This window comes from Elephas maximus, chromosome 12 (genome assembly GCF_024166365.1).
Source record: "Elephas maximus indicus isolate mEleMax1 chromosome 12, mEleMax1 primary haplotype, whole genome shotgun sequence".
NCBI classification, from domain to species: domain Eukaryota; kingdom Metazoa; phylum Chordata; class Mammalia; order Proboscidea; family Elephantidae; genus Elephas; species Elephas maximus.
The window spans coordinates 625,945-653,352 of record NC_064830.1 but is presented as its reverse complement, the minus strand read 5'-3'; the positions used below and the strand labels follow the sequence as shown (position 1 = coordinate 653,352).

The 27,408-nt window shown below is 40.2% G+C and overlaps 1 protein-coding gene across 4 annotated transcripts in view; it reads left to right on the top strand.

The window, feature by feature from the left end:
• The window catches only part of MCPH1 (microcephalin 1), a 144,844-nt gene that overhangs the window by 3,315 nt on the left and 114,121 nt on the right, over positions 1 to 27,408 (top strand). For all 4 annotated transcript variants that reach the window (XM_049904242.1, XM_049904243.1, XM_049904244.1 and 1 more), the window contains 2 exons: positions 633 to 724; positions 7,154 to 7,272. In XM_049904242.1, the coding sequence (XP_049760199.1) occupies positions 633 to 724; positions 7,154 to 7,272 (211 nt within the window). The remainder of the gene's footprint in view (positions 1 to 632; positions 725 to 7,153; positions 7,273 to 27,408) is intronic.

Genomic DNA, 27,408 nt, shown 5'->3' with positions numbered 1-27,408 from the left:
GTTTTGGGGGGACACAGTTCAATCCATAACAGATGTCCATTAGAGCCAAATGGAAGCCCCGGATGGTCTGTTAGAATAGGAGTTTACAAACTGTGGCCTCTCCTCCCAGGCCACTTCTAACCTGCAGCCTGTTTTTGTAGGCTGCACAAGCTAAGAATTTTTTGTTAAACATTTGTAAATGGTTGGAAAAAATCAAAAGAAGAGTAATGACAAATGAAAAGAATATAAAGTTAAAATTTCAGTGCCATAAAGTTTTATTGAACACAGCAGTGGTCACTCATTAATGCTACGACAGCAAAGTTGAATGGTTGTGACAGAGACCATATGGCCTGCAAATCCTGTATTTACTGTCTAACTTTTTACAGGGAAGCTTTGACTACTGTACTGGAAGAGTTAAGCCTAGCTCAGGAATTTGGGAAGGGCATTAGAGTGTTAACAATGTAAACTGTGACAAGTGTGATTAATGGTGATGGGTGATGAATGTTTCCAATTGAGTAGGCTTTTAATGGAAGAAGTTTTAAATTTGCTTTTTAATGTAAATAGAATGAGAGAAAGATCTTCAAATCTTTGGGTGAGGGATGCTGTAAGTACACACATGTATTTCATTTTAATATTTTGCCTTTTTTCCTCAGATGTAGTGGCATATGTTGACGTGTGGTCATCCAACGGAACAGAAAATTATTCAAAGACTTTTACAAACCAGCTTGTAGATATGGGGGCAAAGGTAATAAATTCATTTTAACTTCGATAACATATGATAGTTCTCAGATATAATAAGATACATTTGCATTTTCTTATTTTGGAATTATCACTTAGGATGTGAAGGACAAAGAAGGCACTGGATAAGTGGTTGGAGGAAAAAAAAGAACCAAGGCATTAAGAAATTACGACAGTAGGACTTATAGAGCAGTTAGTTTTGTAGGCACTGTGAGAGGAGGAGGATATAGGCTGAAAGTCTGGATTCTGACTTGGTCGCTTAGGTACGTGGTGCTGTTAAAATGAAGGATACAGGAAAAGGAACAGGTGTTTAAGGGAAGGGTTATGAATTGGGGCATATTTGAAATACCTGATATATATTTGTCTGTACAAATCTGGAAGGTGAGATAGTCAAGGCTAGAGATAAAGATTTGGGGTCAGGAGTTTACGGTAGATGAAGCCATGGGTGTGAATCATGCCCCACAGGGGTGATGTTTAGACAAAGAAGAAGGCTGAAGGTGAATTCTATTCAGTACTTAAAGGGCAAATGAAAGGGGAGGAGGGAACTCAGGGACAAAGATAAAGAATGGCAGGAGAATCTGGGAAATAAGTCTCTGCGAGTCAGAGGGAGAATTCCATTGACAGATGGAATTTTAAAACACTGCAGAGTGTTTGTGAAAGATAAGATTGGCAGATAAACTTTAGATTTGACACCTATAAGGTCACTGCTGACCTTGTAGTTCACTTATTGTCCACTGCTGTGTTTGGAGAAATGATAAGTGGAAATGTGGGGTCTTATAGGAACAGTTCTAGTAGCTATGAACAAAGTGTGTTTGTTTATGGCAAGAGGTAATTTCATTTTTTTATATGAATATTCACTTGTCTCAGCACCATTTATTGAAAAGACTATCCTTTAACGAAGTTCTGCTATTCTGTCTTTGCCATGAATCAGGTTTCCAGTGTTTCAGACTGTTTGGGACTCTATTCGGTTTCATTAATCAGTTATTCTGTTCTCATGATAAAGCCATTTTGTTTTAATTGTTGTTGTCAGTTGCTGTCGGGTTCCCTGTGTCTCCTGGTGACCTCGTGTATGTATAGCATTGCCTGGCCCTGTGCCGTCTTCTTGATTTTTGGTATGTTTGAGTCCCTTATTTTGGCTGTTGTGTCAGTCCGTCTCTTTGAGGGTTTCTCGTGTTTTCACAACCCTTTACTTTACCAAACATTGTATCCTTTCCAAGCAATTGGTCTCGCCTGATGACGCGCCCAAGGAAACCAACCCGAAGTCTTGGCATCCTGGCTTCTAAGGAGCATTCCGGTTGTATTTTTTCTAAGACTGATTTGTTCGTTCCCTGGCAGTCCAGGTATATTCGGCGTTCATGCAATACATCATTTGATTTCTTGACTGCTGTTTCCGTGGACACTGATTTTGATTCAAGTAGAATGAAATCACTGACGACTTCAATTTCTTCATTTATCATGATGTGGTTTGTCAGTCCCTTTGGGAGAGTTTTCATTTTCTTCACGTTCGGGCACAATCCATAGGGAAGGCTGCTGTCTTTGACCTTCATAAGTAAATCCTCACGTCATCTTTATTTCTGTGAAGCGAGGTTGTGTCATCTGCATATCGTAGGTTATTAATGAATCTTCTTCCAATCCTGATGCTGTGTTCTTCTTCATACAGTACAGTTTCTCAGATTATTTTCAGCACACAGATTGAATAAGAAAGGTGAGGGATACAACCCTGCCCCACACCTTTTCCAGTTATATGTTAATTACTCTTTAAATTAAATCTTAGTAAGTCTTCCAATTTGTTTTTCAGAGTGTCTTGGCTGTTCTTACTCTTTCGCTTTTCTAGATGCATTTTAGAATCAGTCTGTGAATTTACACCAGAAACCTTTTTGGAATTTTGATTGGGATTGGATTGAAACAATGAATCAGCATGGAGAGAACTTGACATTTTTATAGCATTGGCTCTTCCAGGCCATGAACATGATATGTTGGTTTAAGTTTAATTTTTTTTCTGTAATGTTTTATAGTTTTCTCTGATCATATTTATTGCTATTGTAAATGGCATCTTTAAAATTTTATTTTTTACAGTTGCTGGTATATAATTTTTGTATATTGACCTTATGTCTAGCAAACTTGCCACATTCATTTATAAATTCTAAGTTTATTTTTCTGTATATACAATTGAGCCATACGTGCATAAGAATAGTTTTGTTTTTTTTTTTTTTTCCTAATCCTCACACTTTTAGTTGGTGAAGCTGTACTGGCTGGGACCAGTGTTGAATGGAGTGGAGATATCTGCACCCTTACCTTGTTCAGTCTCAAAGGGAAAACCTTTACTGGTCACCTAACGGGTTTGTAGTTACCAACGTCCAGCTACTAATTTGCTAAGAGTTTTCATCATGAATGAACTTGAATTTTGTCATGTGTTTTCTGCATCAATTGTGGTGATCATTTTGTTTTTTCTCTTTTATTTTGATAATACGGTGAGTCGTAATGACTGACTTTTTTTAATGTTTTAACTTTGTAGTCCTAGAGTAAACACAAGTGGTGGGATGCAGTTTGTTTAGGCTTTTTCCATATATTTCCAGGAGTAAGTTTTCTTTCATGTAATGCCGTTATGTGGTTTTAGCATTAATGATATGCTGCTTCATAAAATGAGTGGCAGAGTATTTTTTTTTTTTTTTTTAATTCTCTGTGCTTGGTTTAATTTTGCCCTTCAATGTATGGTATGCTTTTGTTTATTCCAGAAACAGAACAAAACAAATACAAAAAACATGGAAAACTAGTCCTGGAATTTTGTCTGTAGGAAGATTTTGTTGTTGCTTTTAATTACAGACTGTCTTAGTCATCTAGAGCTGCTACAACAGAAATACGACAAGTGAGTGGCTTTAACAAAGAGAAGTTTATTCTCTCACAGTCTAGGAGGCTAGAAGTCCAAATTCAGGGTGCCAGCTCCAGGGGAATGCTTTCTCTCTCTGTTGGCTATGGGGGAAGGTCCACGTCATCAATCTTTCCTCTGTCAAGTAGCTTCTTGGTCAGGGACCCTGGGTCCAAAGGATACGCTATTCTCCTGGCTCTTGTTTCTTAGTGGTGTGAGGTCCCCCATGTCTCTCTGCTCAATTCTGTCTTTTATACCTCAAAAGAGATTGGTTTAAAACAGACCCTAATCTGGGTTTTTCTGGGTAATCCTGAAAACTGAGTCCTGCCTCATTAATGTAACAGCCACTAATCCTACTTCATTAACATCATAAAAGTAGGATTTCCAACACATAGGAAAATGACATCAGATAAATGGTGGAGAATCGTGGCCCAGCCAAATTGACACACATTTTTGGGGAAGACAATTCAATCCATGACTCAGACTTAATTTATTTAATAATTATAGGATTATTCAGATTTTCTATTTCTTATAAATGTTTTTAGAAAGTTGATTTTTTTAGAAATTTGTCCATTGTATGTAAATTTTTCGGTGAAATATCAGCACAAAACTGTTCATATATCCTGTCAGGATCTTTGTCTTCAGGATTTGTAGAATGACCCTTTTCATTTTTGATACTAGTTATTTATATCTTAATGATTCTTACCTAGGTATTATTGATTTTATTAGTCTCTCTAATTCAAAGACCACTTTATTAGTCTTTCAGCTTTTTGACCCTCTTTTGTACATTTCTAATTTATTACTTTCTGGACTTATCATTATTATATAACTGTCTCTTTGGCTTTGGTTAGCTGTTCTTTACGTTTTTGAGATAGGTGCATTTTCAGCCTGTTTACTTTTTGTACGTATATTTTAGATTATACATTTCTACCTAAGTATGACTTTAGCTGATTCCACAAGTCTGTGTCTCGTAAACTGCAACATACAGGTTTACTCTTATTTTCTGTCCCCCACCGCCCCTACCTTGCCCAGCCCTGCCTCCAGTAGTTTTTGTTCTTCTTGTCTCATCTATTCATTGATTTTTTTTTCAGTTGAGCATTGTATATTTTAAATTGCTTGTTAAAAAAAAAAAAAAAAAAAAAACCATTGCCGTCAAGTTGATTCAATAATATGAGGCCTATAATTTGGAGCCCTTGTGGCACTGTGGTTAAGAGCTACAGCTGCTGACCAAAAGTTTGGCAGTTTGAATTCACCAGCTGCTCCTTGTAAACCCTATGAGGCAGTTCTGCTCTGTCCAGTAGGGTCACTATCAGTCGTGATCGATTCTTCAGCAACAGGTTTGGTTTTTGAGATAACTTAAAACTAGACCTCAGATCTGTGAGGACCAGTATAGATTCTAATTCACCTTACTTCTACATGTCACCCTTTGGGTCTTAACCCAAGGTGTAGCAGCCTTTCCAGGCGTTCTTCCTCCATTCTGAGGCTTGTTTTCCAATTTTTGCCACCCTGGTCCTGGGAGACATTTAGAAGTACTGCTTAGTGTTTGATAAATTTGACAAAGCCCTGGGAAATATCAGCCCCAAACATGAGACTTATCTCCCTGGATGTCAGTCATCTCCGAGAATCTTGGCCCGTTAATTCCTTCCTGCCTGAATAAGCTCTGTGGGGCCTTCAAGTGTATCTTTATAATTTATCTCTTTTAGTTGTCCTCAGTAAGAGAGTTGGCCCAAATTAGGATCATCATACTGGAAGAAGTTGCCTTGTTTACTCAGTTTTTAATTTTAATTTTATAAAAGTAATACATTTACATCATTTAAAAAGACAAATAGTACCGTGAATTTCATAACGAAAACAAAACAGAAACCAGCAATCCTTTGCTCTGCACTTTGTTTTCCATTTCTCAAAGGCAGCCACATTCACATCTTTTAAAGAGTTGTTGTTAGCCACCATTGAGTCAGCCCCCAACTCCTGGTGACCCCACGCACAAGGGAACGAAAAGCTGCCCAGTTTTGTGCTGTCCCAGGATGGGTTATGGATCAGGCTGTTGTGATCCATTGGGTTTTTGTTGGCTGATTTTCAGGAGATCGCTAGGCTTTTTCTCCTATTAGCCTGGAGCCTCTCCTGAAACCTTTTCAGCATCATAGCAGCTGGCACGGTGGTTTAGAGCTTGGCTGCTAACCAAAAATTGACAGTTTGAGTCCACCAGCCACTCCTCGGAAACCCTACGGGGCAGTTCTCTTTCCTATAGGGTCTCTATGAGTCAGAATAGACGTGATGGCAAAGGATAGCAACATGCAAGCCTCCAATGACAGGTGGCTGTTGTGCATGGGTGTGTTGGCTGGACATTGAACCTGGGTCTCCTGCGTGAAAAGTGAGAATTCTAACTCAACCACAGCTGCCCCCTCTCTGGAGGGAGTACATGAGTGTCTGAAAATGCCTTTATTTTACTGTTGCCTTTGATTGATATTTTAACTAGGCTGAATATCGTTTTTCTAAGAAATTTGAAGGCAGTTGTCCATTATTTTCTGACTTCAAGACTACTGTTAAGAAGTCTGATGTCATTCTTGTTTTCTCATTGTTTGAATCTGACTAATTCACACCCTCTCCACTCCCCCACCCACTCTTTTAATAACTTTATCCCAGCTGTACTAAAATTTTACAGTGTGCCTCGGTGCGACAGCGTGCTCGTTCATCATGCTGGACCCTTGGGGGATCTTTTCAGTCTAGTTTGCATGCCCTTCATGCTGAAAAACGACTTATTTATAATTTCTTCTTTGTTTTCTCTATTCATATATTTCTTTAACTCTCATTACTTGGCCATGGCCTCCTGATTTTCTTTTTGTCGTTTAGCTGCTATTATGGCCTTTTCTGTGTTCTACTTCCTGGGAGATTTTCACCATTTTATTATCCAACGTTTCTGTAGAATTTTTTTTATTTATGTTGTCATATTTTTAATTTCCAAGAGCTCTTTAAAAAACAACATCTTGAAATTGTTGCATGAAAACAGTATCTTCTGGATATATTAAAAAAAATTTTTTGTTTTTAAGTTTTTTCCTATTCTCTGTGTTCTCTCTGTTTTTTCTGTTCATTTTGTTTCGTGTCTTTGATGTTGAAAGCTTTCCTTAAAAGTACTGTCTTATTGACTAGACTTTATCTTTTGGCTCAGCTACCACTCTCTTCATCTACTAGAAATATGCTGCCATCTCTTTCTCTCTCTCGTCTTTATCCTTGTGGAGCTCAGACTTGTTTTGTTCTCTTGGTAGTGCCCAGAGGGGTGGGTGGGTGTGTGGGTGTGTGTGTGTGTGTGTGTGTGTGTGTAGGACTGAAAAGGGTGTAAACATAATGTATAACACATCGTGTTTAATTGGAACAGATATATTTTTTAAACAATTTTATGTATTAGAATAGTTTTGTATGACAGATTATGAGAAATGGAATTGCTGGAGTATGAATTTTGAGTATTTTTATTTTGATGAATATTGAATAAAGTATCCTTTTGATCAGTTGCACTTATGAAATTGTATGTGAGTAGTAGTAATTTGCATCTTGTTTTCTGTATTTTGCCTACAGGTTTCAAAAACTTTGAACAAGCAAGTGACCCATGTTGTATTCAAAGATGGATACCAGCACACTTGGGACAAAGCACAAAAGAAAGGGATAAAGCTTGTTTCTGTGCTCTGGGTTGAAAAGTAAGCAGTTTCTTTCTTTTTATTTTCTTAAGTGCCTAGTATTTGTGAAGCGTGGAGGTGTTTTGCATGGACCTCAGAACCAAATAAAATTTCCATCTTTGCTCTGCCTCTTGAACAAGTAACTTAACATCTTTATGCCTCAGATTCCGCAGCTGAAAAACAGGTATAAAAATATAGTACTTAAATCTGTGCCTACAGGGAAATTAAGTGCAAAGACCCAGAGGCAGGTATATGCTTGGTGTCTTCAGGTAACAATAATGGAGCCATTGTGATGAAGAAGAGTGGTCGAGGGGAAGACAGGTTGGAGATTGAGGTCGGAGCAGTAGTGGGGGGGCCAGATTATATAGGACCTGGTAGGATGTGAAGCAGAAGAGTAGCGCGTAGAGATTAGAGGGGCACGGGGAGTAGCTAGAAGGCTATTGGTTCATCTAGGGTAGTGAGGAACGGCCAGATTCTGGATGTATTTGTGAATGTAGGGCCAAACTATATTTCCTGAGGTTTTGGGTATGAGTTGTATAGATAGGGAAGAGTCAAGTAAGACTGCAAGGTTTTTGGCCTAAGGAACTAGAAAGGTAGGAAGGCTTTGTGAGGACTAGGTTTATGAGGGGGAGGGGGAGAGGGAAGGAGGGGAATGAGGAATTCGGTTGTAGACATACTGGATTTGAAATATCTGTTAGACATTCATGTGGAGATGTTAAGTAGGCAGTTTGATAGATGAACCTGGAGTTCAGGAGCTAGGTCTAGATTGGAGATAAAATGTGTTTGTCGTAGATAGGTAGATTAGATTGATACATAGATTAGATATATTGATAGATACATAGATAGATTAAATGGATGGATGGATAGATAGATATGCTATTTAAAACCAGAAAACTGGATGGAATCTTTTACGGAGTGAATATAGATAGAGAGGGGAAGAGGTTCCATGACTGAGTGTACAGACTTGAGGAGGAACTGGCAAAGGACACTGAGAAGGAACAGCCAGTAGTAGGGTAGGAAGGCAACCAGTGAGAATAAACCAAAAAAAAAAAACCAAACCCACTGCCATCAAGTTGATTCCGACTCATAGTGACCCTATAGCACAGAGTAGAACTGCCCCATAGAGTTTCCAAGGAGCGCCTGGGAGATTTGAACTGCTGACCTTTTGGTTAGCAGCCATAGCTCTTAACCACTACACCACCAGGGTGTCCTGAAATAAAGTGAAGGGAGTTTTTCAAAGAAGTGATAATGACCAACAATGGCAAATAGCACTTAAATAGGTTGAGTAAAATGGGGCCTGAGAGATTGCTACTGGGACTAGCGACATGGGGATCATTGGTGACAAGCAGTTTTGGTGGAGTAGTGGGAACAAAAGATACTGAAGTAGGTTGAATAGAAGTTGGGAGGAGGGGGATTAGAAACAGTACATATAGACAAATCTTTGAGGGGGAGCAGAGCAGTGGGACAGTTCCTCTGGGGGGGTGTGCACTGGAGGTTTTTTAAGATGGGAGATGTTATAGGATATTTGTATGCTGACAGCTGATCCAATGGAGAGGGAAAATTTGATGACACAGAAAAAAGAGGAGGGGACATTTTTTTCTGTAAATGGCTTGAGGGGATTGAAGGGATTGTTGTAGGGAACAAACACGTGTGGGATCAAAGACACATCATCCGTGTTGGTAGGAGGGAATGCAGAGTGGGTACAGTTGCTGTTAACTGAGTGGGTGTGGAGATCAGACCTTGTGGAAATTGTTTTGTTTGTTTTTACTTTCTGAGTTTTGGAGATTTGGAGAGAACGTGCAGAATAGTTGTCTGGAGATGCGGGAAAGTGAATGGATTAGAGAAGTTTCATGGAATAATGGGCAGTACTGACAGCTCACTTAAGGTTAGTGGTTGTAAATTTGAAGTGAGACCAGGCAAACAGACCAGTTGTTGCTTCTTCGCAACCTTCAGGTGTGAAATAGGTAGTGTTGGATTTAACCAGGGTTGGGTTGTTGCCAGGTTGCTAGTACCAAGGGCTAGAGGGCCAAGGGGCGTTGAAGGAATATGCACAGCGGTGATCATTGTGATGTGTCATGCAATCAAGCTCCGTAAAGGAGCGGGAAGGGAGGACACAGAGGAAGTGTAGGATAGTATATAGCTTGATTAACAGATTGTGGGTCTTAGTTGGATTGAAGTATTAGGCTGGACATTTGGAAAGATGGGAGGGTACAGCTGGAGAGTGTAATGCTTGAAATTTAGATTATGGAGGGACTGCTAAGAAAATGGAATTAAACCCATATTACATACTGTCTTAATAGAGATCCACTTCCAATTTAAGGCCCTTTATTAACCTTGAAGTGAAGTCCACATCATGGCCATGTTAGATTGCAGTTCTTTATTCAACAAGCAACCACACAGAAAGCTCATCCCGTACCTTGTGCTCTAGAGAAGCTGGAATGGATATGACACAACACCTCAAAGAACTCATAACCTAGGCGAGGGAGGCAAGTGAACGGCGGTAGGTGAAGCAGGCAGGGCGCCTGACGCACAGCTCCAGGGGCCTCCACTTCCACTGTGAGCGTCACCCTGGAGACCTTTACTTTACAAGCTCTCCACACAGGGTCGAGTGGCACGCCTTAGCCTTTGTGTTGCTACTTTCATTTAGAATTTCCCTGGCTTCCTAAAAAAGCAGCAGTTTGTGATCCGGATTTCAGGAACAGTTTTGTGCATTCTCCAGACATCTTGATCCTAGTGTACCTTTTACCAAAGGCAATCAGAACTTTGCGACACCGTCAGCTTTTCCTACCTTGGGTAGTCAGAAGTTGTATTTTTAGTGAGAGTGTACAAAGAGATTTAAATATTTTCCTGTAACAAGTGTTATTACTGTGTGGCTTTAGGGCATCAGGGCTCTAGTGGGGCCTTCACGTGAAGTAGTCTAGGGAACAGCAGTCCCAACAATCCTGAAAATGAGATGTTCTTCTGTTTTTTTTTTGAAAATTTTTATTTTCATCTGAAAGTGCTCCTAGGAAATCTGTCTTGAATGTGTAAGATTTTTTTCAGCTGACCCCAACAATGTCCTTTTACTGTATTTTTTCTCTACAGGGCAGGATCCATTCTAGGATGCGTCCCCAGTCTTCTTTTATCTCAGCCGTTGTTTTGTTTTTTATGACATGGACAATTTTAAAGATTGCAGCCCCCCTCCTTTTTTTTTTTTTAAGTTATTTTGGATTTTTCTGATGTTTCCCTGTGATTACATTCAAGTATTACGTTCCCAGCCAGAATGCTGCATGAGTGATTTTGTGTTCTTCTCTGAGTATCCCATCCAGAGGGCTTTACTGGTGTTGCTAGCACCTGACAAAGTGTTTTATGATTTATCCACTGTAAAATTACTGTTTTCTTCCCCCTGAAACTAATGGTCAGCCTGTAGGTAGACACTACGGCCATGTGGATGCTCTGCTCCTTGACTCTGCTCGTCTCCTCCTGCCCCGGGTTTGGCGCCTGCTGGTGCTTCCTGCCTGAACTGGCCTGAACCCTCATTCTCGTGAAATGACTGTTTTCTTCCCCCGAAACTGATGGTCAGCCTGTAGGTAGACACTACGGCCACGCGGATGCTCTGTTCCTTGACTCTGCTCGTCTCCTCCTGCCCCGGGTTTGGCACCCGCTGATGCTTCCTGCCTGAACCGGCCTGAACCCTCATTCTCGTGAAATGACTGTTTTCTTCCCCCTGAAACTGATGGTCAGCCTGTAGGTAGACACTACGGCCATGTGAATGCTCTGCTCGTCTCCTTCTGCCCCGGGTTTGGCACCCGCTGATGCTTCCTGCCTGAACCGGCCTGAACCCTCATTCTCGTGAAATGACTGTTCTCCAAGGCCAGCACTTCCTCCTCATTTACCAGTCTGTGCTCGGCTGCCTGCTATAGTTAAGAGCCTTCCCTTCTCCCATATTGACTGATTGATTGATGAGCATTGACTAATAGATTCCTTTTTTTTGCTGTGGCTTATAATTCATTACTGCCTGTTTGGTGCTCAGATTGTTCTAGACTTGGCTAATGAGAGCCCGTTCAAGCTGGTTTTTGTGTCTTTGTGACACTCCCCCATCTTTTTTTTTTTTTTTTTGAGCACTTTTCTCCCTGGCGTAAGATGTTGTATGCTTATCTTGTACCTGCTCCACCCTGGCCCTGGAATCAGACATTTATACAAAGGGTTGTGGTTCTTTTTAGCGGGGAATAGGATTGGAAAGTAAGATCTGGGTGCTGGTGTGCTCCATACTACTGGGTTATCACTGCTTGTCCCTTTGAGTAGACAGAGACAGAAAATATGTTTTGTTCCTTTTTTCCCCCCATTTCCCTATTTTGTATTATTTGATCTGTTGCCTTTTTTACTTTTACTATGGTAAAAAACACTTAACATAAAATTTGCCGTTGTACCTTTTTTAGGTGTTTCAGTGGCATTAAGTGCATTTCAGTGTTGTGCAGCCATCACCACTATTTAGTTCCAGAACTTTATCACTGCACATGGAAACTCGTCCCTATTTAGCAGTCACTCCCTATTCCCTCTTTCCTCTGACCCCTAGCATTCGCTAATCTGCTTTCTGTCTCTATAAATTTGCCTGGATTTTCATATAAATGGAATCATACAGTATGTGGCCTTTTGTGTCTGGCTCCTTGGTGGTACAGCGCAGTGGTTAAGCGCTATGGCGAGCTATGGCTGCTAACCAAAAGGTCGGCAGTTCAAATCCACCAGCTGTTCTTTGGAAATTCTATGGGGCGGCTCTCCTCTGTCCTATAGGGTCACTATGAGTCGGAATCGACTTGACGGCAACAGGTTTGGTTTTTGGGTTTTTTTTTTTTTCCATAGCATAATCTTTTTAAGGTTCATCCATGTTACAGCATATGTCAACATTTCATTCCGTTTTGATGTTGTTAGGTGTCTTCAGGTGGGTTCCAACTTTTAACAACCCTATGCACAACAGAATGAAACACAGCCTGGTCCTGTGCCATCCTCACAATCATTGTTACGCTTGAGGTCACTGTTGCAGGCACTGTGTCAGTCCATCTTGTTGAGCATCTTCCTCTTTTTTGCTGGCCCTCTACTCTACCAAGCATGATGTCCTTCTCCAGGGACTTATCCTTCTGGTAACATGTCCAGAGTACACAAGACGAAGTCATACCATCCTTGCTTCTAATGAGGTTTCTGGCTGTATTTCTTCCACGCTCCGTTGTATGGATTCCACATTTTGTTCATTCATCTGTTGATAGACATTTGGGTTATTTCTGCCTTTAGCTATTGTGAATAAAGGTGTTATGAACATTCATATGCAGGTTTTTGTTTGAGCACCTGTCTTTAATTGTTTTGATTATATACCTAGGAGTGGAATTGCTAAGTCATGTGGTAATTCTATATTTAACTTATTAAGAAACCATCAAACTGTTTTCCAAAGTGTCTGTGCCATGTTACATTCCCGTCAGCAACAGATGAGTTTTCCGTTTTCTCTGTATCTCATCAACAATTGTTATTTTCCTTTTTAATTATGGCCATCCTAGTGGATTTGACAAGGCATCTCGTTGTTGTTTTGACTTGCATTTCCCTGATGACTAATAACGCTGAGCGTCTTTTCATGTGCTCCTGGGCCATTGGTATATCTTCTTTGGAGAAATATCTATTCAGAGTCCTTTGTCCATTTTTTAATCAGACTGTTTGTATTTTTGTTGTTTAGTTGTATATTCTGGATACTATCCTTTTATCAGATGTATGATTTGCAGATATTTTCTTCTGTGAGTTGCCTTTTAACTCCCTTGATAGTGTCTTGCGACTCATAAAAGTTTTCAATTTTGATGTAGTTCATTGCCCTATCTAAGGGCTATCAAGATTTACCTGTTTTCTTTGAAGGGTTTTATAGTTTTAACTCTTTAGTTAAATTTTTCACATCAATCTTCCCCTGGACTAGGAGCTTCTCTGCACAGGAACCTCAGGTCCAAAGGATGTGCTCTGCTCCTGGTGCTTCTTTCTTGTGGTATGAGGTGCCCACTCTCTGCTTGCTTCACTTTCCTTTTATCTCTTGTAAGATAAAAAGTGGTTCAGGCCACACCCCAGGGAATCTGTTTATATTGGATCAGGGATGTGACCTTATTAAGGGTGTTACAATCCCGCCCTAATCCTCTTTAACATGAAATTACAATCACAACATGGAGGACAACCACACAATACTAGGAATCATGGTCTAACCAATGACATATTTTGGGAGGAGGCAGTTCAATCCATGAGAATGTGAGATAGGTATATTCTTTTACATGTGTGTATCCAGTTGTCCCAGCACCATTTGTTGAAGACACTATTCTTCATTGAATGGTCTTGGCACCCATGCCGAAAATCAGTTGCCCATGTACAGGTCTGTTTCTGTAGTCTCAGTTGTGTTCCTTTGATCTGTGCCACTACCATGTACCATTACCATGCTGATTACCGTCGTGTTGGAGCAAGTTTTGCAGTTGGGAAGTGTGAGTCCTCTTACTTCGTTCTTCTTTTTTTCACGATGGTTTTGGTTATCCCAGGTCCCTTGCAATTCCATATGAACTTATATGAACCTATAGCGTGAAACCAGAAAAACCAAACCCTTTGCCATTGAGTCGATTCTGACTCATAGAGACCCTGTAAGGAGACATTAAAAAAAAAAAAAAAAAGTAAACAAATGGGCATAGCTGTGTTGCAATAAAACTTTCTTTACAAACTCAGGTAGCGGCCGTGTTTGTAGTTTGCCAGGCCCTCCTGTGTGGTACACCTCTTGAGCTTTTCCCGCTTCTGAGGCCCTGTCGGTTGGTAATCGTTTCTCGATCTTTTTTTTTTTTTCTCTCTTCTTCAAATTGATCTGTCTTCAAATTCACTATTCTTTTTGTCATCAACTCCATTCTGCCATTAAGTCCATTTAGTGAATTTATGTCAGGTATTTTTCCGTTCTAAAATTCCAGTTTGACTTTTTATATTTTTTTTCTCCTGAGATTTTCTGTCTTATCATGAGTGCATTTTCCGTTGTCTCGCAGAGCGTGGTTGTAGCAGGTGCTTTAATGACCTTTATAGGGTCACTATGAGTCGGAATCAACTCAAGGGCACTGGGTTCTGGGGTTAATGATCTTGTCTGATAATTTTAGCGTCTGTTGATTCTTTTCCTTGGAATGTGTGACATTTTCCTGAGTCTTCACATGGCAGATAACGTCGGACTGTATCCTGGGCATCGTGAGCGTTGTATCATGCAGACTCTGGATCCTGTCATGCTGTATGAAGTACTTACGTTCTTGTTTTGGCAAGCATTTAATTTGATTAGACTCAAAATTCAGACTGTCATGCCTGTGGTGGGCGTTAGCTTAGGTTGGTTCAGTTTCTTCAGTCCTAGCTGCTTTCTGGTTTTAGTCTGACTCAATGTTTGTGTAGTTCAGGAGTCAGCCAGAGACCTGGATCTGCTATCAATGTCTGCGGCAGCAGCAGCCAAGAAATCAAACAACGTATTGCATTGGGCAAATCTGCTGCAAAAGACCTTGAAAATGTTAAACAGCGAAGATGTCACTTTAATGCCTGAGAGGTAGCTGACCCAAGCCATAGTATTTTCCATCACCTCATATGCATGTGGAAGCTTGCCAGTGAAAAAGGAAGATCAAAGAAGAATTGGCACATTTGAAAGTAAAGCCAGGATGCTCCTTAGAAATGAGGATGACACGGCTTCACCTGGCGTATTTTAGACGTATCATCAGAAAAGACCAGTCACTAGGAAAATACATTATGCTTGGTAAAGTAGAGCGTCAGTGAAAACGAGGGAGACCCTTCACGAGCTGGACTGACACACTGACTGCAGCAGTGAGCTCAAACATACCCAGTGATCGTGCGGTTGGGGCAGGATCAGGCCATGTTACGTTCTCTTATAAGGTTGCTGTGAGCTGGACAGCAGCAGGCAGCAAAGCACATAAATAAGGCTTCTCCACTGTTCCTGATACTGGATTGTCACTGAGAGCTTTTTCCCCTGAGAGTTCTGCTCCCTCCTGTTCTTTGCTGGTTCATTCTCTGTCCCCTAATTTCGTTTCTTTCTTTCCTTATCCGTTTTCTCGATATTTCTGCAAGCCCCCTCTCACTTCTTGGCCCTTGTCTCACAAGGCTCATGGAAGCTCCAAAATACTTTATTATCCAGAGGCAAACTTTTATGGTCCCTTTAATTTATTAATTTGTAAATTTTTAATTTATAAATTATAATTCCCTGGCATAAAAAAAAAAGACTATTTTTTAGAAAAGTTTTAGGTTTACAGAAAAATGAGTAAAAAGTACAGAGTTCCCATATACTCTTACCTCCAACCCACAGTTTCCCTTGTTATTAACATCTTGCATTCGTTTAGTATATCTGTTACGATCGATGAACCAATATTGATTCATTGTTATTAAGTTTGTAGTTTACGTTGGGCTTCACACTTGGTGTTTTATAGTACTATGAGTACAGGACAAGTACAGAATGCCATGTGTCTACTATCACATTACCATGCAGAATACTTTCACTGCCCTGTAAATGCCCTGTGCTGCATTTATTTACTCTTCCTTTCCCCCCAGCCCCTGACAACCACTGATCTTTTTACTGACTACCGTTTTGCCTTTTCCAGAATGTTACATGGTTGGAATCGCGCAGCATGTAAGCTTTCCAGACTGGCTGCTTTCACTTCGCAGTATATAGTTTAGGTTCCTCCATGTTTTTTCTTGGTTTGGTAGCTCATTTCTTTTTATTGCTGAATAAGATTCCATTATATGGATTCCCATAGGTTTTTGTTTTTTTTTTAAGCAACTATTGAAGGACATCTTGGTTGCTTCTGGTTTTTGGCAATTATGAATAAAACTGCTGTAAACATTCATGTGCAGGTTTTATGTGGAGATAAGTTTTCAACTCATTTGAGTAAATAACCTACCATCAAAGTTGATGGATATCCTAGTAAGACTATGCTTAGCTTTGTAATAAGCTACCAAACTGTTCTCTAAAGTGGCTGTACCGATTTTTCAGTCCCACCAGCAATTATTCCTTTTGCTCCACGTCCTCACCAGAATTTGATGGATTTTACCCCTCTAATAAATGTGTCTCTTTAAAGTATTAAAAGCAAAGATATCACCTTGAAGGCTAAGGTGTGCCTGACCCAACCATGGTGTTTTCAATCACCTCATATGCATGCGAAAGCTGGACAATGAATAAGAAGAATCAACGCCTTTGAATTGTGGTGTTGGTGAAGAATACTGAATATACCATGGACCACCAAAAGAACAAACAAATCTGCCTTGGAAGAAGTACAACCAGAATGCTCCTTAGAAGCAAGGTTGGTGAGACTATGTCTTACATACTTTGGACACGTTATCAGGAGGGACCAGTCCCTGGAGAAGGACATCATGCTTGGTAACGTAGAGGGTCAGCGAAAAAGGGGAAAACCCTTAATGAGATGGATTGACCCAGGGCTGCAAAAACGGGCTCAAGCATAACAACAGTTGTAAGTCGGAACTGACTCAAAGGCGCCTAACAATAACAACAATAAATGTGTCTGTGGTTAAGGGCTCGGCTGCTAATGAAACAGGTTGTCAGTTCGAATCCACCAGCCACTTTTTGGAAACTCCGTGGGGCAGTTCTACCCTGTCTGTAGGGTCGCTATGAGTTGGAATCGACTTGATGGCAATAGGTTAATAAATGTGTAATGATATCTTGTGCTTTTAATTTGCGGTTCTCTGATGACATATGGTGAGCATCTTTTCATATGCTTATTTGTCATCTGTGTATCTTCCTTTATGAAGTGTCTGTTTTTGCCCACTTTTTGATAGGGTTGTTTATTTTCCTATTGCTGAGGGTCAAGAGTTCTTTGCATATTTTGGATACAAGTTTTTTTTTTTTTAATCAAATGTGTGTTTTGCGAATGTTTTCTCTCTGTAGCTTATCTTTTTATTCCCTTTACAGTATGTATCTTCCACAGAGCAGAAGTTTCTCATTTTAATGAAGTCCAACTTACCGGTTTTTTTCTTTCATGGATCATACTTTTGGTGTGTATCTGTAAGGTCATTGCCAAACATCACCTAAATTTTCTTCTCTGCCACCTTCTAGAAGTTTTATAGTTTTATATTTAGGTCTGATATCCATTTTGAATTAATTTTTGTGAAAGGTAGAAGGTCAGTGTCTAGATTCTTTTTTTAATATGTATGTTCAGTTGTTCGGCACCATTCGTTGAAAAGACTGTCCATTGTCCATTCATTCGCCTTTGCTGTTTTTTTCCAAAGATCATTTGAGTACATTTGTATGGATCTGTTTTTGGGTTATTTATTCTGTTTCATTGATCTATTTGTCCCTTATTTTGCCAGTGCCACACAGTCTCCATTACTCCAGCTTTTTAGGAAGTATTGAAGTCAGGTAGTGCAAGGCGGGAAATCACCTTGCAGAAAGCCATTTGGTCTTTGGTTCCTGACATCCAGACCAATACCTGAGGCTACTGAGTGGGGGCTGACTAGCCTGAGAGGGACCATCTGACTAAGCCTCAGGGGGTATGATGTAATCTGTCGTGAGGCTGAGCCCTAGGGCTCAGGTGGAGCTTCCTGATTGGTGACCGTGCACAGGAGAGGATAGCGTGTCCTCTTAGGACATAGAAGCTCTGTGTCGTGACGCCTCCTAGACCTCACCCTATGCATCTTTTCATTTGTATACTTTTTTCTTATATTAAGGCTGTTACTGCAGATAGGGTGTTTTCTCCAAGCAAGGGGAGTCGACTGGTCTGAAGTGGAAGGAATCATTTGAATGCCTGGGCTTGCAGCTAGCACCCTGATGGGGTAGAGGAAAACCCTAAATGTGGGGCCTGCTGGTCTGAAATGGAGGGAGTCAGGTGGACTCCTGGGCTTACAGCTGAGTACTCACTTACCTTGCCTTCGGGGTCTGGGGATGAAAGAGGGGGGTTGCGTGGGAACCTGGGGTCAGAGCAGAACAGGGAAGGGGAGACGCAGGTGGAGTGTGGAGCGGGATTTGTTACCCAACAGTCAGTTTGATCTCAGTCTCCCTGGACTGGTTTGCACAGTTGGTACAGTTGGCAGGATTTGCTAGACCCACCCTAGTGTTGCAGGTAGTATCAATCCTCTGACTTCATGTTTTGTTTTTTTTTTTGTAAATGTTATGTTGGCTATTCTGGGGGTTTGCCTTTACATCTGAACTTCAGAATCAGTTTGTCACTATCCACAAAGTAATTTCCTAGAATTTTGGGGTTGTGTTGAATCTATAGATGAAGGTGAGAAGAACTGACATCTTAATAATATCATGCCTTCCCATTTGTGAACTGGAAGTATCGTTCCATTAATTTAAACCTATTTGATTTCTTTCATCAGAGTTTTGTAGTTTTCCTTATATAGATCTTGTCTGTATTTTGTTAGATTTATACCTAAGGATTTCAGTATTTTGTGTGTTGTGTTTTTAATTTAAAATTCCAGTGTTTACTGCTGGTATTCAGGAGGGCAGTTGACTTTGGTATATCAACCTCGTTCTCTTGCAGCCTTGCTATACCCAGTTGTTAGTTTCAGGAGTGTTTTGGTTGATTCTTTGGGATTTTCTACATAGACAATCATGTTATTTACATACAAAGACAGTTTTATTTCCTCCTCCTCAATCTGTATACCCTTTATTTCCTTTTCTAGTAGCTAGGACTTCAGGTGCAATATTGAAGAGGAGTAGTGAGAAGGGGACATCTTGCCTTGTTTCTGACTTTAGGGGAAAAGCATCTAATTTCTCACCATTAAGTATGATATTAGCTGTGGGTTTTTCTGTAGTTGTTACTAAGTTGAGGAACTTCACCTCTGTTCCCAGTTTGCTGAGAGTTTTTATCATGAATTTCATCAAATGCTTTTTCTGGGTCTGTTGATATGACGATATGAGTTTTATTTAGTGTATTGATGTGATGTCTGATTTTAGTAGGAAGGTAATGTTGGCCTCACAGAATGGGTTAGGAAGTATTCCCTGTGCTTTGGTTTTTTGGAAGCAGTTATAGAGAACTGATATCATTCTTCCTGAATGTTTGACAGAATTTACCAGTGAAACTGCCTGGCCTTGTGCTTTCTGTTTTGGAAGGTTTAAAATTATTGATTGAAATTCCTCATCAGTATAGTCCTGTTCAGATTATTTATTTCTCTTTGTGTGACTCTTGATAGATTGTGTCTCTCCAGGAATTGATCCATTTTATCTAAATTAGCAAGTTGTGTACACAGTTGTTCATAATATCCTTTATTTTCCTTTACTTGTTCGCGAGGTCAGTGGTGATGGCCCTTCTTTAGTGTCTGATGTTAACCGTTGGTGTCTCTCTCTGCGTCTCCGTTAGCCTGGCTAGAGGTTTATCAGCTGTATTGATGTTTCCCAAGAACCAGCTTTTTCATTCATTGATTTTCTCTATCATTTTTCTTTCCATCGCATTGCTTTCTAGTCTGATTTTTATTATTTCTTTTCTTCTGCTTATTTTGGATTTAATTTGCTCCACCTTTTCTGGTTTTCTAAAGTAGAAGTCTCAGTGATGGTTTTTGGATCCATCTTCTTCCCCAGTACGTGCATTCAATGCTGTATATTTCCCTCTAAGCACTGTTTTCACTGCTTTCCACAAATTTTGTATTTGTGTTTTCATGTAGTTACAACTATTTTTATTTTTTTTTTAATTTTTATTGTGCTTTAAGTGAAAGTTTACAAATCAAGTCAGTCTCTCATACAAAAATTTATATTTACTTTGCTGTGTACTTCTAGTTGCTCTCTCCCTAACGACACAGCACACTCCTTCCCTCCACTCCCTATTTTTGTGTCCCTTTGGCCAGCTTCTGACCCGCCCCCCCCCCCGCCCTCCCATCTCCCCTCCAGACAGGAGCTGCCCACACAGTCTCATGTGTCTACTTAATCCAAGAAGCTCACTCCTCACCAGTATCATTTTCTATCCCATAGTCCAGTCCAATCCCTGTCTGAAGGGTTGGCTTTGGGAATGCTTCCTGTCCTGGGGCAACAGAAGGTCTACGGACCATGACCTCTGGGGCCCTTCTAGTCTCAGTCAGACCATTAAGTCTGGTCTCTTTATGAGAATTTGGGGTCTGCATCCCACTGCTCTCCTACTCCCTCAGGGGTTATCTGTTGTGTTCCCTGTCAGGGTAATCATTGGTTGTAGCCGGGCACCATCTAGTTCTTCTGGCCTCAGGCTGATATAGTCTCTGGCTTATCTGGCCCTTTGTGTCTCTTGGGCTCATAATTACCTTGTGTCTTTGGTATTCTTCATTCTCCTTTGCTCCAGGTGGGTTGAGACCAATTGATGCATCTTAGATGAAATTTTTTTTTTTTTTTTAGATGACTGCTTGCTAGTGTTTAAGACCCCAGACGCCACTCTCCAAAGTGGGATGCAGAATGATTTCTTAATAGATTTTATTATGCCAATTGACTTAGATATCCCTTGAAACCATGGTCCCCAAACTGCTGCCCCTAGTACGCTGGCCTTCGGAGCATTCAGTTTATTCAGGAAACTTCTCTGCTTTTGGTTTAGTCCAGTTGTGCTGACCTCGCCTAAAATAGTTCTTATCTACCATCTAATTAGTGAAAACCACTTTCCCTTCCTCCCCCCTCTAAGAATATTTTCTTCTCTGTTTAAATTGTTTCTCCAGTTCTTATAATAGTGGTCTTATACAGTATTTGTCCTTTTGCAACTGACTAATTTCACTCAGCATAATGCCTTCCAGGTTCCTCCATGTTATGACATGTTTTCACAGATTCCTCACTGTTCTTTATCTATGCATAGTATTGCATTGTGTGAATATACCATAATTTATTTATCCATTCGTCCATTGATGGGCACCTTGGTTGCGTCCATCTATTTACTATTGTAAACAGTGCTGCAGTAAACATGAGTGTGCATATATCTGTTCACGTAAAGGCTCTTATTTCTCTAGGATATATTCCAAGGAGTGGGATTGCTGGATCGTATGGTAGTTCTATTTCTAGTTCTTTAAAGAAGTGCCAAGTCAATTTCCAAAGTGTTTGCACCATTTTACATTTCCACTAGCAGTGTATAAGTGTTCCCGTCTCTCCACAGACTGTCCAACATTTATTATTTTGTGTTTTTTGGATTAATGCCAGCCTTTTTGGAGTGAGATGAAATCTCATTATAGTTTTAATCTGCATTTCTCTAATGGCTAATGATTGTGAGCATTTCCTCATGTATCTGTTAGCTGCCTGACCACCGTCTTTAGTGAAATGCCTGTTCATATCCTTCGCCCATTTTTTAATTGGGTTATTTGTCTTTTTGTAGTTGAGTTTCTGCAGTATCATGTAGATTTTAGAGATCAGGCGCTGATTGGAAATGCCATAGCTAAAAACTTCTTCCCACTCTGTAGGTAATCTTTTTACTCTTTTGGTGATGTCTTTGGATGGTCATAGGTGTTTGATTTTTAGGAGCTCCCAGTTATCTAGTTTCTCTTCTGCATTGTTAGTAATGTTTTGTATACTGTTTATGCCATGTATTAGGGCTCCTAGCATTGTCCCTGTTTTTTCTTCCACGATCTTTATCATTTTAGATTTTGTATTTAGGTCTTTGATCCATTTTGAGTTCATTTTTTGTGCACGGTGTGAGGTATGCGTCTTGTTTCATTTTTTTGCTGATGGATATCCAGTTATGCCAGCACCATTTGTTAAACAGACTGTCTTTTCCCCATTTAACTGACTGTGGGCCTTTGTTAAATATCAGCTGCTCATATATGGATGGATTTATGTCTGGCTTCTCAGTTCTATTCCAGTGGTCTATGTATCTGTTGTTGTACCAGTACCAGGCTTTTTTGTCTTCTGTGGTGGTATAATGGGTTCTAAAATCAGGTAGAGTGAGGCCTCCCACTTTGTTCTTTTTTTTTTCCAGTAATGCTTTACTTACCTGGGGCCAATTTCCCTTCCATATGAAGTTTGTGATTTGTTTCTCCGTCTCATTAAAAAATGTCGTTGGAATTTGGATCACCATTGGATTGTATCTGTATATTGCTTTTGGTGGAATAGACATTTTTACAATGTTAAGTCTTCCTATCCATGAGCAAGGTATGTTTTTCCACTTATGTAGGTCTTCTTGGTTTCTTGCAGTAGTGTCTTATAGTTTTCTTTGTATAGGTCTTCTACATCTCTGGTAAGATTTATTCCTAAGTATTTTATCTTCTTGGGGGCTACTGTAAATGGCATTGATTTGGCGATTCCCTCTTCGATGTTCTTTTTGTTGGCGTAGAGGAATCCAACTGATTTTTGTATGTTTACCTTGTATCCTCATACTCTGCTGAACTCTTCTATTAGTTTCAATAGTTTTCTTGAGGATTCTTTAGGGTTTTCTGTGTAGAAGATCATGCCATCTGCAGATAGAGATACTTTTACTTCTTCCTTACCAATCCAGATGCCTTTTATTTCTTTATCTAGCCCAACTGTTCTGGCTAGGACTTACAGCACAATAGTTCCAACTATTTTTAAATTTCTCTTGAGACTTCGTCTTTGACCCACGTCCTATTTGAAAATGTGTTGTTTATGTTTAGAAGCATGTTTAATCTCCAAATATTTGTGAATTTTTCAGCTATCTTTCTGTGAGTGATTTCCAGCTCAATTCCGTTATGGTCTGAGTATACTTAGCGTAATTTCTGTTCTTTTAAATAAGTTAAGGTGTGTTTTATGGCTCAGAGCGTAGTCTCTCTCGGTGAATGTTGCACTGTGAGTTTGAGAAGAGTGTGTATTTCACTCTTGTTCGATGAAATATTCTATAAACGTCAGTTAGATTCAGTTGGTTGATGGTGTTGTTCACCTTAACGATATCCTTACTGATTTTTCTGCCTCCTAGATCTGCCAGTTATTGATAAGAGGACGTTTTAGTTACCTCGTGCTGCTGTAACAGAGATACCACAGTGTGGGTGGCTTTAAAGAACAGGAATTCATTGTCTCACAGCTTTGGAGACGAGAAGTCAAATCAGAGCAATGGCTTTAGGGGCGGATCCTTCCTGTTTGGTAGTTGTAGGAGTTCCTTGGCATTCCTTGGAATCTCTCTTGCCTCTGTGTGTGTGTGTGTCTCTGTGCCTTTCTCTTCTTTTTATAAGATATCACTCAGAAGTGAGTAGGTTTAGGGCCCACCCTTCTCTCGTATGGCCTACTTAACATGATAAAAAAAAAAAGATAGTTAAAAAAAAACTCCAAATAAGGTCATATTTACAGGTAAGTAAGGGTAAGGACTTCTACATAACTTTTTGGGGAATAATCCAATCCATAGCCAAGGTCTCTAATAGTGGATTTGTCTATTTCTCCTTGCAGTTTCTATCTTTTTTTTTTTTTTTTTCTCATGCTTTTTTAAGCTCTGTTTTTAAGTGCATAGATGTCGTGTTGGGGAATCTGGGTGGTGCATAGTCCCCAGGGGCGATGCAGTCCCCTGGGTTCAGATTGCCAGAGGTGAGTCTAGCGGTGCAGTTGTTGATCGTGGAGCAGCTTATTGCGCAGTGCTCCTACAAGACAAGACAGCAGGGCACCCTACAGTCAGGGTCGGCAGCGGCCTGGCCAGGAGGCTGTCAGCCAAGGATAGATCTTAACTGAGTGGTCTCTGGGGCCACATTTTATGCTTCAGTGGCGCCCAGGTGCTAGTTTCAGCTGTTCTACTTTGAGCAAATCTTGTAAGGGTGAGCATTGTTTTAACCCTCTATGAAAGTTTATCCTCTATGAAAGTTACCTCTGCTGTGTTCCTGGAAAGTACCCCCGAGCTGAGACAGGAAGGCTAGAGGGGGCTGGAGCTGGGTACTTTCCTCCCCTCCTCCTCGGCTGGTGAAAAAACCCCACTGCCCTTGGTAAAATAGTTTCTGTGGAGGGCAGGTCTTTATTGAAACCAGAGAGCTCTGACGGTATTTCAAAGTCGTTACATTTTTAGTCCTCTTTTAGGACTCACGAGAGGGAGCCTGGTGGTGTTTTTGGAGGTAAAACTGGGGAAAGCATGGGGACTGTCCTAAGACTGTGTGCCCCCCTTCCGTTTTTTACCCTCAAGCTAATCCACACCGAGCCTTCAGCAACTTGTCTGTTAATCAAGTGTTTCTGAAGGCGCTGACTCCAGCTGTGGGCCTCTGCTCCAGCAGCCTGTGATTCTCCCTATTGGGCAGTAAACACGGGGTCGCCGTGAGTCGGAATGTTGGAATCAGCTTGAGGGCAACAGGTGGTATTGTTTTTCAGTTTTCTGTTTGACATCAATTTTCTGGTGGATCTAAGAATGCTTGTTCGTCTTGTTCAGATTTTTTCTTGTTGCTAGGATGAAAATGATGACTTTCAAGCTTTTTGCATGTTGGACCAGAAACTGGAACTAATCTCTGGCATTTTTAATACAAATTTTTTATCTTTCTTGTTTATTACTATTAATGTGATACAGTTTTATTTTAATTATTATATACAATTAATTACTGATTTTTAGATCTTGAATACATAAACTTTATTTTGAAGGAAGTTTATTCGTATTTAAATGTGTGCGTATTTTTGACATGAAAAATCTTCACCCAGACCATTTCTTGCCTCACCTTCCCTCCTTTAGGTTGGGGGACCCAGCATTGAGAATTTGGGGTACATACTTCCAGCCTTCTTACTAAGCCAGGTAAAAAGTGCACATAGATATCTCCCTGCAAATGGGTAGATTTTATTTTTTTTAATGGAACGCATACATTCTCCTTTAGTTAACAGTATATTGGAGAAAATTTTTCCATGTCTACGTAGGGATATATCCCATTATTTCTTTTAAACATACACAGACACACACCACTTGCCATCGCATTGATCTAGCTCGTGGCGACCCCACGTGTTTCAGAGCAGAACTGTGCTCCACAGAGTTCCCAGTGACCGTGATCTTTTAGAAGGAAATCATTGGGCCTTTCCTCTGAGGCACCTCTGGGTAGATTCAAGCTGCCAACCTTTTGGTTAGTAGCTGAGTTCTTAACTGTTGGCACCACTGAGGGAATATATATGTATATTTAATCCCTTGTGGTAGATACCCGGTAATTTATGTAAGCAATCTCCTGTCGATGTGTATGAAGTTTTTTTCTTCTTGTTTTCATTCAGAATTAGTGCTATGTTGAGCCTCAGTGTATGTGTATTTTTTTGAAGATGTCTACTTCCATAGGTTTAAATTACCAAAAGTAGACTTGTAGGTTCAAAGGATATCCCTTTTTACTGTCAAATTACCTTCTGAAAAGAGTACCAACTTGCATTCTTTTTATCAGTGTGAAAGAATACCTGCCTCCCAGTACGTTACTGGTACTATGTATTATCAGTCTTCAGCCTTTCCTGATATGTAGATGAAAAGCAATGCTGTTTTCATTTGCGTTTCCTGATTTTTGGTGAGCTTGACCTTTACCAGAGCTCAGAGGTGAGAGCCTAGCTGACCGTTATATCACACATCACACACCTGTTGTTTGTGTTGTTTTGTTAGCAGCTGGTCCAGAACCATCGATCATGTTTTGTATTGAAAATGTGCGTGTTAAATACAAAGGGTCACTAGGTGTCGCTAGAGTCACATTTTGTAGGATAATTTCTGGGTTTTTTTTGTTTTTTGGTTTTTTTTTTAAATAGCAGACAACTGTATAACAGCAACCGAAAATTCTGACATTTCCTTTGGAAAGAAGATATTTTTATATTATAAACGAGAGAAATAAAAGTGGGAGAGATAAAGGTCAGGTTGACTCCAACTTTTGTTGAGGATAAGAAAACAAGCCCGTTGCCCTTGAGTTGATTCTGACTTACAGAGACCCTACAGGACAAAGTAGAACCGTCCCATAGACTTTCCAAGGAGCGGCTGGTAGATTTGAACTGCTGACCTTTTAGTTAGCAGCCAAGCTCTTAACCACTGTGCCACAGGGCTGTTGACCATGAATTTAATTTCTTTAAGTAATCATATTCTAACAGAAAAGTTGGAAATAAAATTCACATTTTTATCCTTAACCATTTGAGAGTATGTTGCTGACTAAATGCCTCATCACCTCCTGGAGTTTAGTATTTTCTACAAAAAAGAACATTTTCTCACATAACCGCAAAACAACCATCAATGTTAGGATATTAACATCAATACCTTCCTAGCATCTGATCCCCAGACTCCTTTCTGGTTTCACAGGTCCTTCCAGTAGCATATTTTCTGGCAAAGGACCCTCTTCAGAAACTCATTGCATTTAGCTGTCATGTCTGGTTAGTCTTTCTCAGTCGGCAGCTATTACTTGCTCTTTCTCTGGCTTTCATGGTTTTCATACTTTTGAAGATTATAAATTAGTTACTATGTAGAATGCTCTTCAATTAGGAATTGTCTCTTGTTTCCTCATGAGATTGTTCAGGTTATGTATCTTTTGCAGGGGTCACATGGAAAAGTGATGATATAGTCTTTTCTCTTTTTTAAATTTTTGTGGTGAAATACATATAACAAAACATTTAGTGTATTCTTACTGTGTCCTTTCAGGTGGTTCACAACTTCAGTTTGTTGTGATGCTGATAATGTCCACTTTGACCTCTTGATTATGATGGTATCTGCCAGTCCTCTCGGCTGTAAAATTAATATTTTCTCCTTTGTAATTAATATGCCTTTTGAGGGGAGGTGGAAACCCTGGTGGCGTAGTGGTTAAGTGCTACGGCTGCTAACCAAAGGGTCGGCAGTTCGAATCCGCCAGGCGCTCCTTGGAAACTCCGTCTGGGGTAGTTCTACTCTGTTCTGTAGGGTCGCTATGAGTCGGAATCGACTCAACCGGCACTGGGTTTAGTTTGGTTTTTTGGTTGAGGGGAGGTACTTTCAAGTTATGTGGCTATCCTGTTTCTCCTCAAACATTTGATTGATTGATTGATTAATGTCTCCTTACTTTATTCATATGCTAACACAAAGGTTGGCAGTTCAAACCCACCCAGTGGCTCCATGGGAGAAAGACCTGACCATCTGCTTCCTAAAGATTACAGCCAAGAAAACCCTATGGGGCACATTTACTCTGGGGTTGCTGTGAGTTGAAATCGATCGAAGGCAGCTAGCAGCACCTAACAACAACTGAAGCTGTGTCCAGTGGATTGTAATCCCTTACTGTCATTGTTTAACACTTACATTGCCCTATATTGGCTAGTGGTAGCCTACTGAACTTGATGTTTACTTACTCCCCTCATTCTTTAACCCCTTGTTTTCT